At 43.4% G+C, this 15,387-nt stretch overlaps 1 protein-coding gene across 10 annotated transcripts in view; it reads left to right on the top strand.

The window, feature by feature from the left end:
* The window catches only part of LOC146190732 (protein scribble homolog), a 175,756-nt gene that overhangs the window by 114,585 nt on the left and 45,784 nt on the right, over window positions 1-15,387 (top strand). For 9 of the 10 annotated variants that reach the window (XR_014706574.1, XM_084601109.1, XM_084601104.1 and 6 more), the window contains 5 exons: window positions 1,164-1,226; window positions 3,786-3,998; window positions 4,989-5,045; window positions 7,621-7,725; window positions 10,679-10,894. Coding sequence is in view for 9 of the 10 variants with exons in the window: in XM_084601109.1 (XP_084457235.1) it covers window positions 1,164-1,226; window positions 3,786-3,998; window positions 4,989-5,045; window positions 7,621-7,725; window positions 10,679-10,894 (654 nt within the window). In the remaining variant the exon portion in view is untranslated. The remainder of the gene's footprint in view (window positions 1-1,163; window positions 1,227-3,785; window positions 3,999-4,988; window positions 5,046-7,620; window positions 7,726-10,678; window positions 10,895-15,387) is intronic. The other variant, XM_084601106.1, reaches the window with a different exon arrangement.

The raw sequence follows: 15,387 nt of genomic DNA, 5'->3' as shown, positions 1-15,387 counted from the left end.
GTGGCACAGTTGGTTAGGACTCGACTGGGGATCCGAGGGATGGAGGTGTATTCCCGGTGGAGACTGGATTTTTATTTTTCTGATGACGTTAGTTTTGGTTTCGGATGATGACGTCATTTGATTGGCAGCTATAGTGTGACTAAACGAACGCCGACAGTATGAGCCATTAAAGGCCTTTTGCCTTTATTATCTAAAGCAAACCTCCAGTACTCCTAAGTCATAAACACAAAGAAACGTTTCACATTGTGATCGCACCACCTTCGTAGCGGTTCACACAGTGTGTCTACTGGTAAGTCGGGAGAGTGGGAAACACTAGAATATATCTGCACTTTGCCTGGAAAAACGACCAATGTGTATTTGTATATGCAGGCACAAGTTGAAAATTGCTTTCAACTTTTTACGTTTATAGTATTCAACATGAGTTACTATAAAATATCAAGCTTACGCCCATTTAAAATTTGTAAATAATCACAAAATAGTGGGGCAATGGGCACTACTTAGGCCCAGATATGAAATCCCAGTCCAGACACACGAAGGATTAAGTGTCTGTTTCCAGCTGCAAATACACGAACTTCGAATCCAGCGACACGCACTTAAGCTCTTGGTCCAACAACCAATCATTAAATTCAAGATGGCAGCCATGATGGTGGGGGCTCTCTGCCACATAAACAAAGAAAATGCCAGACGAAGAATTCGAACAGCTTGTTAGATGATGCGTCTTCATCGCTGAATTCATCGAATGACACGAGCACTGGGCGCTTAGTGTCAATCGGCATGGAGGTAGCGAACAATGGGCACTTGATGCGTCTATGCTGTGTTTTTGAACTCCTCTCGGACATGGGACATAATCTCATAAGCGCCTGTGCGGTCTTTTAGGCAATCAGTCAAGGGGCAGCTTTACACATCCAAGAGTAATAATTTGTCCTTTGACATTATTTCTCGACATCATATTCATACTACTTAATAAACTTTATAAAGCCCCTGCAAATTGCAGGGCAGCTGATACGGTACAGTTTTGCAGCTCAGTCATCGCTCAACACCCATGTAGAGTTTTAGCTTAAAGGCCCCCCTCCTGGCCTTAATGGTGTACAGGTCATTTAGTGCCTGTATTGCAGTGCAGCAGCACACAAGAAAACATTTTTGTTTCCTTTTTGTTTTTGCAGATTAACACAAATGGAGCAGCACTGAGAGATGGCAGGCTTAAGCCAGGCATGCGTATTGTTGAGGTAAGTGCTTCCTCTCAAGTGTTAGGAAAATAGCTCACACTTGGTTGCAGTGCAGTGTACTTTCTTTGTTCCGGTCAATAAATAGTGCAGCTTTCCTGTGTGTTCAGACGAGTTTTGCCTGCCTTGTCCATGACTAGCACGCACGACAGTCTGGGTAAGCCATTGCAGCATGCAAGGTTTCCATATTGCCTCCTGTCATTTGATTTGCAGAGTCTGCAAACGAAGTACATTTTAAGTATGTGTTCAATCTACTCGTGCACGTCAGACCATTGCATCTTGGGATAGTGGGTTTCTTCAATTATCCACGTCGCGGGTCACCCGAGCATAGAGCGAGCTGTTCGTTTTTTCTCGAGTCGCTCCAGCCACTTCTGGTTGCTACCAGAACGTGTTCGTTTTTCTCTGGCTGGGCGGCTTCAAGCTGCCCGCTGGCTGCTAGACTTTCAAGACGATTGTGTGCTGGCAGCGCTGGGCTGCACTTGGGCAGCTAGAAAATGGCGGAGAGGTGGTATGGAAATGGGGAGCATGCGCCGCCATTGTTACATAGACTAGAAGGACCACAGTGCTTCATGCAACGTTTTGTTCGATCTCTAGGGAAGCGCAGGGACTCATTTCGGCTGGTCTGCGGTGCACATCACTTCCGGCGTCTTTTTTAACTGTCGCTGTTTACTTATTTTGTGTGCCTGCGGCAACGTATCTCTTCTTGCCATTTACAAGCGCACATATACCTCATATACTGCACCCATTGAATTCGGATTCGCAAAATATATTTCATCTGTGAAGTCTGTAGCCTCGGCTTATTTTGTGAAGCCCCTCGAGGACTTTCTCGAGTGTGGCCGCGGTCGTGGCGCAGAACAAAACTGAAATGAATGCACTAGAACCCCACTATAACTAACTCTGATTCAGTGAAATGGAACTGCGGTCCCATGTTGCCTTCTGTAAGTGGCTATACGGCATTTTGCCTTCCAAAAATGACTGTCCGTTTCAGTTTTTTCTTTTTTTTTTTTTTTCATTTATAGTAGTAATAACATTTTCAATAAACACAGTTGCACTGAGGAGCATATCCATGGCAGCATATATCCCACAAAGTGGGTACATTGTGGTGTATGCCTAGTCTAGGATCGTGAGGCCAGTATTCGTGTGCAAATATATACCAAAACAATAAATCGGCGCTCATCGAAATGACTAAAGGGGAGACATGGCTCATAAGTTATTTTTCCAATTTTGGCCAAATTTGATAAAACCTGATGTTCTGATTGTTTCTTGCACTGATTTCAAGTATGTAACTATTTTTCCAATTGGCCAATTAGTTCAAAAGTTTAATTAAATTAACTGTTCATAATTTGCAGAAACAAATAAAATAACCACACTACAAAAAAAATAATGAAGGCACTTTGTTGGATACTAGAAAGCATAATGAATACAATGTTAAGAGCACTTTTTTTAATATAACAAATATTAGGGATGTTATAGCAGTTCAGAGTTTTTTAATTTTGCTCTGAACCAGACAGGAGGGCACCCACATTTGGAACAGTGAACTTTGAACTGCTATAACTTCGCTAATATTTGTTATATTAAAAAGTGCTCCTAACATTGTATTAATTACGCTTTCTAGTACCTAGCAGTGTCCATGTGAATTTTTTGTAGTTCAATTATTTTTTCGTTGTTCCTGCAAAATATGAACAATTAATTTCATTTATCTCTTGAACTAATTGGCCAATTGGAGACATAGTTACATAATTTAAATCTGTGCCAGAAACTGGCACCGAGTACGAAGTAAATCGGTGTCAGAGTACGAAGTTTTATCAAATTTGGAGAAAATTTTGCAAAACTGGTTTTAAGAGCCATGTCCTCCCTCCTTAGAGTGGCGAGGAGGCCGGAGGCAGAGCAAGTGGCGAGGGCCAGAATAATGCCCAAAAAAGTTCCCACCAAAAGCAAACTGTGCGAACTGCTGAGTAAAAGGGCAATGAGGAGTGGGGAAAGAAAGGAAAAGGAGCAAACATTTAGAGCACATAGTCTTGAGGGGCACTGCAGGGGCAGCTCGGCTGCTTTCAAGTTTTAGCGCGCTTTCTTCAACTGTTGCTTCCTATTTGACTCTGAGGACAAGGAAGACTGACACTGAGTTCATGCAAAGCTTTGGTTTTTCACATGGAGTCAAACTCTCGTTATATATTTGTGGCCATGGTGTGTTCGTGCATATACAGTACATCCATATGATGCAGCTGACATTGTAAACACAATAGTATTAAATATGACAGTTTCAAATAAACAATTACCGCATGAAGGGATGGTGAGAGGGGAATAAAAGGTATTTGTAAGTTTTTCTTTAGAAACCAGCACTACATAGTCAGTAAGTAGCCAACCAGGCAGCACTCTCATAGCGATGCCATCATTAGCAGTTGATATAGTAAAGATATTTGCTGGGGAGGGGTTCTACAAATTTTTTTTTTTTTTTAGAGTAATGAACACCGCGTTTTTAAGTTTCATGCTCAAGTGGGAGGTATGCAGCCGTGCTGCTCCAGTTGCATAACAATGAGGCAGTGAATATGGCTGTCCATGCAGGTGAACGGCCTGTCTCTACTGGGTGCCACCCACCAAGAGGCTGTGAACATTCTGAGGACAGCGGGCGACACCATTCGGCTGGTGGTGTGTGACGGCTACAATGCAGCTGCAGCAGTTGGCGAGGGGGAGTCTCCTCAGGAGAACTCACTAAAGACGGCTGCATCCGTGTCCTCCATCGACCACGAGGACGAGGTGACGGTTGCACTGAGGGAGGTGAGCAGCGTGGGTCCAGAGAGCTTGTCTTGACCCTCCCAGGATTGAGAGGTTGGGAAGCATTTGGCTGAGGCTGAAATACAGGGAATGTGAATTGTGCGAGGCATTTCCGCGGCATGTTCACTGTGAGGGGAAGGCCTGCCATGGCTGTAGCCATTGCATGCGAGCTCATCTTACAACCTTCGCTCACGGTTGGCACAAGGCATGCAATGATTCCTCTGTAATGCTGACATCATTTTGGGGTCACTGCTGTATCGCTCACTCAGTTTATGTGACATACTAGTGTTATCTTCTGGTCTTCAGCGCTTGATGCAGTCCTGCTTTCAGTGCTAGTATGTACGTAGTTGTAGTACCAGCATTGTTGACTTGTTGCCATACACATTTCAAAGTGCAACAACATGATTGTTTTTACATCTTGAGCCGAAGTTGTAAATGTCGAAATCGTTCACAGTGGCAGTTAAAGCTTTAACAATTCAGCCAAACTGGCACCTCCATCAAGTACTTGATGACAGTCCATCTTGCTTTTGGAGTGGTTTCATTCAGTTTGCTGTAAATAATTGCTTAGCTGTAACGCAACAGAAAAGGTAGTAAATTTTTCCATAAACTGTGGGCATTATATTGAACATCTAACCTATCTACTTTGGATTGCAGCATTGTAAATGGGCAACTTTCTTAGTGAGAAGCCATTGGCATATTGTTTTACTGCTGATGTCCTATTTATTTTTTTTTTCTTTGCTCAGCTTTTATTACTGCCTGAGGCAAGTGATTGTGCATGTGTGTCAGTTTCCTTGTATTGCAGTGTATGCTTGTCTGTGGCATGCTGTTATGTCTTTTTTTTTTTTTTTCATGAGATTCAATGCTACTGGTGAAGGTAGCTGCTCACCTATTGCGCTTTGTAGTTGCGTAGAGCCGTGCACCTCACTCCGTATCTGTAACACGGGCTCTCTTGGTTTTTGCCTCCTTTTTTTGCTGCTTCATAACTGCTACCAGGAGCAAAGTGCACTCAGAGAGACAGCCCAGTGGGAAAAAGAGGACCGCGATATCATAGTGAGTTTAGCATGCACACCTGCATATTTTTTTCCCCTTTTTCTCTTCTCTCATTCTTTGGAATGCATCCAGAACCTGACGAGCGTGAGTCGGCCTTTGCAGAAGTCATGCGTACTGAAACCAAGTTGTTGGCAGGCCTGCTCGTAATTTTATCATGAAAGATGTACTTCTTGTTTAGGAACACCTGGAATGCATGTTTCGGCTTTTTCGCTGCTTCTGTTGGCATGTATAAGTGCATTGCTCAGCTAAACTGCCAGTGTCATATATTTGGCCGATAAGTGAGGATTTGCAGTCAGTCTGTGGAGCATGTAATCCCGGTATTTACGTCTTCCAAAAAGGGAATTGGGTCACAACAAAATCTGTAGTGGTGCCAAAATGAAGAAAACATATTGGCAACTCAGCAGTGTCACCAACTGTCGCTGGAAAGGCAAAGGGCTTACCACGAAAGGCACTGTTTTGGTTCCCTTGCTCCAGCAGGTGTTTCACCACGTTAACAATAGAGGTGGCACAAATTAGTAACGGAACTGAGTGGTATTGGTTTGGCAATGCTTCAGGTCACATAGTCATATAGCACTTAAAAGAAAAAAAAAGCATGGTGACCATGAAATCTTTTCCCTGTCTCAAATTTAACCTGTGCGGCTAATTATTAAAAGAGTAGAAACGCCAAATTTTGTTGAGTGTTCTGTCCTTGGAATGATGCTGAAGAATTTACGAAACATGAACATTCGCAAGAGTTCTGCAAAAAAATTTGAGGCTTTCAATGCTGCTGAACCGAATGTGGAGCGAAAGCTTTGGCTGCAGGCGACCGAGCATTTCATTGAACGCATCAGAGTTCACCAGCGTTCTAGGCAGAGTACCCGGGCTCGAACCCAACCGCCGGCTGCTGCGTTTCAGTGGAGGCAAAACGGAGAGGCGTTCGTGTGCTGTGCGATGTCTGTGCATGTTAAAGATCCCCAGGTGGTCAAAATTACTCTGTAGCCCTCCACTATGGTAGGATGTTTAGAAGGAGAGGTGTGACGAATGTTGCACGCTTTCCATAGAGAGGGGAGGGGGCTGGCCCTTCGAGTGTGACAGCCACTGGGGCTAAACGGACCGCTGCAGTCTGGAGCGCCGTCAGCATTCCGGAGGAGACTTGAACGCGTCCATGGAACGTCACGCGACAGGAGCGGTGGTGTACCATCCAAACACACTTGCCGGAGAAAGCGTAACAGATACTGCACCTTTCCTTTCCTGTAAACCAATTATAATTATATTTAGCACTGCAACGAACGCCGATAAGAGGCATACGACGAGAAGCAAATGATAGGAGAGGAAGGGTAGGCTTTCGCCATTATCCTCTTAAGAGACACCGCGTAGGAGTCGGCGGTGGCCTCGGCGCACCATCTGTGCATCCTGTCACTCTCTCCTGGTGCATGCACAGCTGGCGCGGTGGCAATGGCACTTCTGAGTCAACCGCACAGCGGAGGAGTCAGTGGCGGCTTCGACGCGGCTCTCCAGCTGTGCTCCGTGTGACATCACTCGCTCCTCGCACTTGCACAGTTGGGGCTCTCCGGGGCTCCGTGAAATCGCTCAGACCTAGCATAGTGTTGCTTTCTCAACAAAAGTGATAAATAACTTACAGCTGAATTTTTATCATGTAGTTTCTATTTTGATTTGAAACAAGCAGGGGCTACAAGCATTGAAGTCATGTGAGACGACTGCAGTATGATTGTTGCTTTATTCCTTTTGGTTTTGCAATAATCCTGTGCAAGCCTACCCAAGAGCTGGAAATATATTCGAAATTTTGAATAATTGTCAAGTAGCATTTGCTATTAAAATTCACACCGCACTTCCACTATTCGAACTAGTATGTTTGAACCTGACATTCAGTGAAACGAATTTCTAGTTCATCTAAACTGGCTGCCAAACTTCGACGTTTCCAAAAGGCAACCACACGATTTGACTTATATGTATGATGTTGCAGCTCATATTGAGTAATATAGTATACATCAATCACTACTTGTGCTCCTCTTTTTTGGTATGTGTATGTGTGCAGGATTGTTTTTTTAACATACTTTAATAAATCTTGAGCAGCTGCTAAAAAAGGATATTAAAGCAAGTAATGTGAACTCCATTAGTCATTACTAGTCCTTTAATTTGAACTGTGGAGGCTATTTATTTATAGGATGCAAAAACGCTGGTGACCGAGCTCAGACTTTCCTTGTGTTGTTGCTGTGACATATAATATCTTGCTTGGCATTGTTTATCAGTATGGGTGCTTTTTCTGGGATTTTCTTTTTACTCTCAGTATGGCGTGGTGTAAGGTGTTCTCGGCCAATCCACCTTAGCCACTTTTTGTCAGTAGAACAGTTCATTATTACCCTCTGGGTGTTCGTGCCAAAGCTGATCACCACAATGTCTACTCATTAGTGCGCGTGCATTCACACCTCCTTCAAGTGGCATCATTGTGACTACTTCGCACAGAGATAGACACGCAGCATGTGTGAGCCTGGCACAGGGTGTGCAGCTCATAGCAATCTCTCAAGCTGCACACTCACCCCACCCTCCTCCTCACCCTCCTCCTTGCAAAATGTAGGAGAGAATGAAGAAGGAGAGAGACGCAGACTCGCACAGCTTGCACAGCTTCACCTCTGTCTCCTCACAGCACTCGGGCAAAGCACTGGCCACCCTGCCCACTGACGTAGGTACCCTCTTGTCATTACAAGGATACTTTGGAATAGTATATTTCACTTTGCAACATGCACAATAACAAACATGCCACTCGGCACAATTTGACAAACCTGCATGTATTTGAACAAGTCAATACAATTTGAGATGACTTCTGCTCGGCCGAAGTCTGTGATGGGCTGAACAGTCTGGGAACCTTTGCTTGATTTTCTTTAAACTGGACGAATAAGAAAAAAAAATGATAAGGAAAGGTCATGTCAAAACCTCGTTCAATTGAACCAAGGTACCGGGAAAAAATGTTTGAGTTATTGAACGGCTCCCAAAGTACTGCCAGGAACACTTCCCATCGCAGTAAATTTAACTGGTGAAAATCTTGGCAACGGTCCTTTGCTTCTAAGATAAGGAGTGCGCAGCTAGAGGTAAATTCTTGTGGTTGCATGAAATGCTTTATAGGGAGCTTGCATGAAGCGATGCATGCTGGGTGATCCGCCATGATGTGTCACTGGCAGTGGACAGCGGGTAACGCAGACAGGCTGAATTACAGTGGCTAGAATTGAGCAAGTGCCTTGTCGTTTTCGACGGTCCGCCGAGTAAACACGCGGCTTTTCGTGCGCTGCCCTTACGTGCGTGAAATTGTCGGCGGATTCCTGAGGAATGTACGCGTCGCCGCTGTGCCCGAAAAATCTTGCACGCTATGAAGAAATGCAAAGCAGTGCGAGGCGGACTTGTTCAAGCTACATGCGAACGACTGACCGCACTATGCGCCTGAACCTGGCCGCTCGTCGACATCGCTGACATTCACGATTTTTAGCTCTGGCGAGTAGTTTTTGATACTTGCCTGGATTGGCGTCAATCTCGCGTGTTGGCCCGTGCGAGCCATTCGTGTCGGCATCGCTAAAGGGATCTTTTGCCTTCTTGCATTCGTGCAGACGTATTTTTGGAATCATGAAGAATCCTCGGTCGGCCTGTCCAGTCGCGCCAGCATCGTCTGCGCGCACGACACGACCACATAGACGAGGCTAGTGTGGCAGTGCCGTGCTGCCTCATCTGCTGTCAACGACAACATCATGGCGGATTACCCAGCATGCATTACTTTATGCAAGCTCCCTATACAGCATACACATGTCAAGAATGCTGAAGCAGAACTGCTCAAAAGCAGTAAAAGCCTCTCTGCTTCCTTCACGTGACAAAGTAGCTGCGAAGGCTTCTCTCAAGGAGCGTCGTTGCTTGCGTGGAGATTTCAAAGATGCAGATGGATCAAAAAGCATATTCTTTCAAGAAATAGAATAGTCCAAATTTAAACTGCCTGCAGCAACTTGTGTCATGGTGCTAGGGATGATAATCATATAGTTTCTAAAAATTAAAGGAACACAGTGAGGAAGCTCAAGCTAATTGTGTCTAGGAGTAGTGTAGAATTAGTCTTTTGCAAGGCATGACGAGCATTGAATTGATGAGAGGAAAATAAGACTTTAATGCCGTTGTCACCTTTAGGGTTACAATTTGACCACTTTAGTGCGAACTACAAATTCGTACAGGCTTCAGCACTGAGTGAACATGCAGTGACTGTTATGGGCACTGTGTATGACTATACTTGTGAAATATAGTTTAGTTATCGAGGCCATTATATGGTGCATTATATGAGAGAAGAGAGCTGCACTACTCATTCATTTAGTACATGTGGGCTCTGTGTGGTTGAATAGACAGCACAAATCACCATGTAGTTATGCTCAGGCTGAATGTGTCAGTTAGATTAAGGGAAGGGTGTAAGAATAATCTTTCACAGTGTGCAAACTAATCACAGAGTTACTGTTAAAGGATAGAGGAATGATTTTCTTCCCTTTTGCATGAAATGCTTTATTTAGTAGCTGTAAGAGAGTTGCTTTTTACCGTATACTAGTTTCAAGCTTGTGCTTTTAGGTGTGCTAAATTTGCTGCTTTGATTTTGTTGCCAGCTTTCATCTGTCTATGTCGCAGCTAAATTGTTTCGTGTCGCTCAGCTGTACAGAAACGAAAATGTAAGCTTGGCTTCTTTTTTTGCCATTTTCATTATGCAGCTGCAAGGCTGATGCAGCATGAGGTATGCAGCATGAAGTGCAACACGTGCTGAGAAATGAAAAACAGTAGTTAAATATCTTGTAGTAAGAATTTGCGTTGTAAAAGGCACAAAAAATGTCAAGATAGTATGGGCAAGCCAGAAATAGCTTTCCCACCTTCATGAGTTCTTGTTTCAGGTCTTTCTATGCAGATTAGCAATGCAATTATGCACAGCCTGAACCAGCAAAAAAAAAAAAAAGTGGATTTCAGTGAGACATGCAATGGTTTTAGTGAATCCATAGCTTAGAATTGGTTATGTCTGGGCATAGGCACCTGTCTTTGTCGCTCAGGTTAGGAATTGGTAATGTGCCTTGCATAATTTAGGTTGCTGTCTGTTTTCCTTTTTTTTAATGCAATAGCATTAGAAGCCTTATAGGGCAAAAATGTGTCGTCTGTCGTAAAACACTTTCATTGGCTTGAGGTATTTGATGTCTCATGACTGGATAATTCCCATTAGCTGGGGAAAGTAGCGTCGCCAGACTGGAAGTTACAACTTTACATTTCGATAAATCTTCATTGCATCCATGTCCGCACCTCTTGACACTTTTGGAAAAACGTCTAACCATCAGCCAGATGGCCTGAAGTTATGCCTTGCAGACAGATGTGCACAGATCCGCAAACACAACCATGAATGACAGAAAACAGAAAAGTATCGGCAGCTTCTGATGCTATTGCATTGCCAGCACACAATGTAATTAGGTGTTGGCTGTGGATTTTCATTACATTTCATTGAGCCATGACCAAAAGCTTCTTGTGGGATATTTCAGAACAACTGCAACGTTATATGAACAGCAAAGTTTTCCTATGTATGTCTGCCCACTGGGCATTCTGAAAACCCTAGAGATCTCTCTGTGGTGCGATTTTGGTGGCAGGGAAAGGCAGTGGCAGTTCCTGCAGACAGCAAATCAGTGGAGCAGCGTGTCATGGAAGTGGTTCGGGCCGCTGAGCAGCTTGTGAGTCCTGCCCTGGCTGCGGCTGCAACGTCAGTAGCCCCTCCAACTGCCGTGCCCGCGGGCGAGCAAAAGACTACAACCGTCATCATGACCAAGAAGTCAGTCAGCCATCCTCCGGCTTCAGCGGCAGCCACGGTAAGATCTTCAGAGAGGAGGTCACTTTTAGTCTCCGTGCCCTACTGCACTGTCCAGACTCCAAAGGGAGAAAGATCGTCGAACTTCCGAGCAGTTAGCAAGAGGGCACTTCTCTGGTGGCACCTTGGTGAAGGAACAGCACGCAAGAAGGAATGCAGAGATAGGGACCAGCAGCAGTGTGCCAACTGGCAGCCACAGTCTGAACTTGCGTCATTTACAGGGTGGCATAACTGCGGAAAGGAACATTGAACACATATGCGCTATCCTACAATTCATTTATCAGCATGCACACTCCCTCATCAGTTTTAAGGAGTGGAATTTAGGTCAATAGGTTTACCGCAATGGGCACTTCTTTATTTATGCTGCTTTTTGTTGCTCAGTATAAATATTAAATAAAGCCGCTATTGTCTATTAAACGCATTTTTCTGCATCCCATCTTATGCATGATTTTTCACCCAGGTGGTATCAAAATTCATCTTAGAAGTAACCGACACCTCTGGCGCATATTTCCAAGGGAACTGAACATTTGTGGATTTAGAGTTCAGTAAGTTGTCAGGTTTGATAAGCAAGCTTGTATGATGGTGTTGCATTAAGCTCGACAAGATTTGTTGATCAAATTTCGTTCTCTTAAATTTAGCATACTTTGCACATCATAAAACTAGGTGTTCAGATCTCTGATGTCACCTGCTGAAAAATAAATTGCAAGACACCTGCACATTGTGTGTGGTTGCCAGCAGCCTGACATCCTTAGCATCTTAGCAGAGCCACTGTTGAAGCTTTGGCAGTGTTCAGCTATCTGTTTTGGGACTTTCTTCGGGGTCACCACTTCCTTTGTGCTCTTTTCTTTTCAAATATTCAGTTTACGATTTTTTAAGGAAGTTATTCTCTTTGCTTAGTTGTAGTCTGCTTCAACTGTTCTGTCAGAAGTCAAGTAAAAGAGCTTTTGTGTACATGCTTCTATGCAGTGACCTAGTTTAATATTCGTAGACTGCAAGAGTAGTAATGATCGCAGCATTACTTTTATGCACAAGCAGTAGTTTTGGTGCCTTGAGCATGTGAGCAATGCCATTCAGTATTGGCTCGTGCATGTCACCAAATGATCAGCGGCTGTCTTTTTTGCATTCTTCTAGGCTTAGTCACCTGCTGAGCATTCCTTGTTTTGTGCTTTACCTGCATGAGCTTATCAGGGGCCTAAACTACCTGCATCATTCTCAGCTCTACATGTCAACTAAACCTTTTTGATAAGTCTTTCTACCTAGTACTGCCCCTCCACACAGGCTTTATATTTTTTTTATCACTGTGCCATTATTATATACATTTCAGACACTATAGGAATCATTGCTATTGATACAAGAATTTCTTAACATTGCTCTTCGCAGTTCCCACGAAAGTCATGGTTTCGCATTATGCCTTTTTTTTTTCAGGGCTGTTATTATTTTCTCCGTGCTAATGATAGCATCACCAAAGGGAAGGATTTTTAAAGGGGCTTTTTTGTGTATTTTTGGGTTCGTTGTCAGAAGTGTCAGCTTGTCTCTAACTTTGTCCCAAGCGAGTCTTTCATAAAAAAGCAACTGGAGTGGAGAAATTGAACATGCAGTTCTCAGCTTTTGCTCAAAAGTGATCCCGCTGTGGCCATATGGAGCATATGGAAGCATCATTTTAGGAAGAGCTAACTTAGTTTATAAGTTGCTGCACGCCGCATGAACCATGCAACTTTGCCAAGGTAATTACAGGGAAATGCTCCGACCTGCCAAATATGCAAACCCACCATTCTCGACAGGTGGTTTAATGCCATTTTGCTTTCTTGACCTGGTTTAGCTTGGTTTTTTTTTCTTGCCTATGAGAAAAGGTGTTAAGTCATGCTAAGTGTTGATCCTATCATGACATTGTACTGCATTTTTATTTGTTCTTTGTGGATACGTAGATGCAGAGTTATGTGAAATTTTCTTTGTTTTTTTGTGTTGCTGTGCTTGTTTCTCTTTCCAACTATTTAGCCTAAAAGCCATCAAAAGCAACTGAAAATATGGCTCTTAATTTTTCTGTGAAATGGAATGATATTTCATCTTTTGTTTTGCTTCAAGTCTATGGAAGTTTAATTCAGAAGAAGCGTACGTAATGATCTCGGTGTGGGTGCCAGTCCTGAAGTGTATAGGACAATTTAGACTGGAGATTAAAAACCATGCTCTGTTTCGTTAAGAACTTTTCTCGCAGAAGCCTATGATGCCTGTGATAAGGGTTAAAATTCAGAAAGTACAAAGAGCAGGAGAGCGATTTTTTTATGGAGCAAATGGCAGTTTGTCAGGTTTCGTGCAGCGTTTGAACACAGCATGTATTGTTTTTCTAGTGGCTCCGTTACTAAGAGACATTCTATTTTTATCTTAACTGAGCTTCTTTTAGATACGTTGAGTACATATGTGCCACTCTGTTGTAGGATACAGTGCATTACAAATTACTGCTTCATTTTTTGGTCTTTGTTGAGTACACAGCATTGAACAAAACCTCTCTTGTCTGTCCGATCCTTTTCTCTTTTATTCCACCTTCTTCTCTGCCCCTTTCCCAAAACCATTGCCACCCCTACTTCGTGCTTTTGTCTTTTGACCATTGCTTTTAACTTTTGTTTCGTGCAGTGATTGCACTGTTTGGTTGCTTTGCTGCTGCTCAGGCGTGCTCGTTTTTCTCTCTTGTCCTGTATCGTCTACCCGTGCTGTGCCCGTAACACTGGATTCTCAGCCAAGGGACAGTTATGCTGAGGGATGAGGAAGAGATGGACATAACGCACACTTGGGGCGCACATAAGCTTGCTGGGCATCCACTTCCTTCCTCTCCTCTTCCGTGTGTCAGGACAGCAAGCTCGTATGTTGTGTGTGTGCGTGTGTGTGTACATGTATGCGTATGTGGTATGCGTGGTTCCGCGTCATCTGTGTCCAGCTTGGCCGCGACTGGTGCCACAGCAACAACCTCAGTGCCTTTATGCAAAGTGGAGACTTTACGAAAGGACAGTGTAGCTACTTAGGAACACAGTTGTAAAATATTGCTTAACTTTCTCTCAATTCTGTCTGTTTGCTGGTTGACCTTATATGCATGTTCGTTCCTCCATTGGTTGATCTGGGCTGAAAAGGCACTTGATGATATGCAATGGTAGTCCTCGTACTTGTACTGAGGGCGGCTTCTTCTTGTAGTCTTTTAGGCGAAAACATCAACGAAAAAGTTTCGTTAAGCAGTACCGTTGCATGTGAGCAGAGATGTATACATACTTGAATCAAATATCCAAGGAGGTCTGTGCAGTGGTGATACCGAGCGCAGTATTCTTTCATAGACAATACATAATTCTTAGTGTTTCTAGATTCTAAATGGCATACTACCTTGTTGGCTTATTCAGTGTGTATGTTGCTGCATTCCCAAACCTAGAAGTGTTCTCTGCTTAGGGTTATTGAAGTTACATTTTAAATCATGTACCTGAATGATCGCGTCAGTTTGTCGGAACATCCCAGAGACAGAAATCATGTGGCACATTTGATGGGCTAAGAGTACTCGTTCTTATGTTCTCACTCTCTCAAAGCACAAAGCAAGGGCAGTGCTATCATTGGATTCTGTTCGCACTTTGTAAAGCGCTTCTCACAGCCTTGACCCTCCAACATGGTGTCTTAATGCTATTCGGCTACCTTTATTTCTTTTTTTTTTCTTTGCATCTGCTACTGCTGCTGCGGTGCTGTTTTTCTCCTCCTGTCCTCACGCCTGATTCTTTATTGTCCATCTTGTTGTACTGTGTGAGAGTTCTGCAGTGTGCCTAACTCCCTCCGAGAACTCTCAACAAAGAATTATTGCATGTCCATCCGTTTTTGTGTGAGGTAGCGTGGTAGTGTTGTTGAACTTGTGATGTTGTGAACGGACCGTTAATGGTGTCATTTTGTTGTGTGCCATTCTTGAATGGATATTCTACAATTAAAACCATTCAAGTTGTCTGACTGGGCTGCTCATTTGTCGGGAGGCGTAGTGGCTGAAATCATCAGGGCTTTCATGAGGGAAACTGGTTTCATGTTCTTACTTGGTGGCCACTTTTCTCTTCAGTGACATTCCTAAAACCCTGCTTTCACATTTCTTTTTCTCATTTACCACACATTGCTAACAAGGAAAATATTGCAGGGACTTGACTCTCAGCTTACGCATTATGCTTGCAGAATGAATGCCATAATTTTGATTGCAAAAACTCATGTGAAACCTGCTTAAATTATTACAAATACGAAAAAAAAAAAGCTTTGGTTTCTTAACCTGGTGCTATATATAATGCTATGACAAGTTCTTCCTTTGTTGTATGGAAATATATACATACTATAGTACACCAGCCTTTTATGTTTTCTTGCTTGTGAAACAACACGAGCATCAGAATTAAATTGTTCGTGTTTTAGTTATTTTCATCTTGACTGATGTGCATTATGACACAAATAGTACCTGTCTCAGTTCACACAGCTCTGCGCTTAGTGAACTAGCAGTAG

This window comes from Amblyomma maculatum, chromosome 4 (assembly GCF_055883805.1).
Source record: "Amblyomma maculatum isolate TAMU_Amacu chromosome 4, ASM5588380v1, whole genome shotgun sequence".
In the NCBI taxonomy this organism is placed as follows: Eukaryota; Metazoa; Arthropoda; class Arachnida; order Ixodida; family Ixodidae; genus Amblyomma; species Amblyomma maculatum.
The sequence above is the reverse complement of the archived record's forward strand: the minus strand, read 5'-3'. Positions and strand labels throughout refer to the sequence as shown.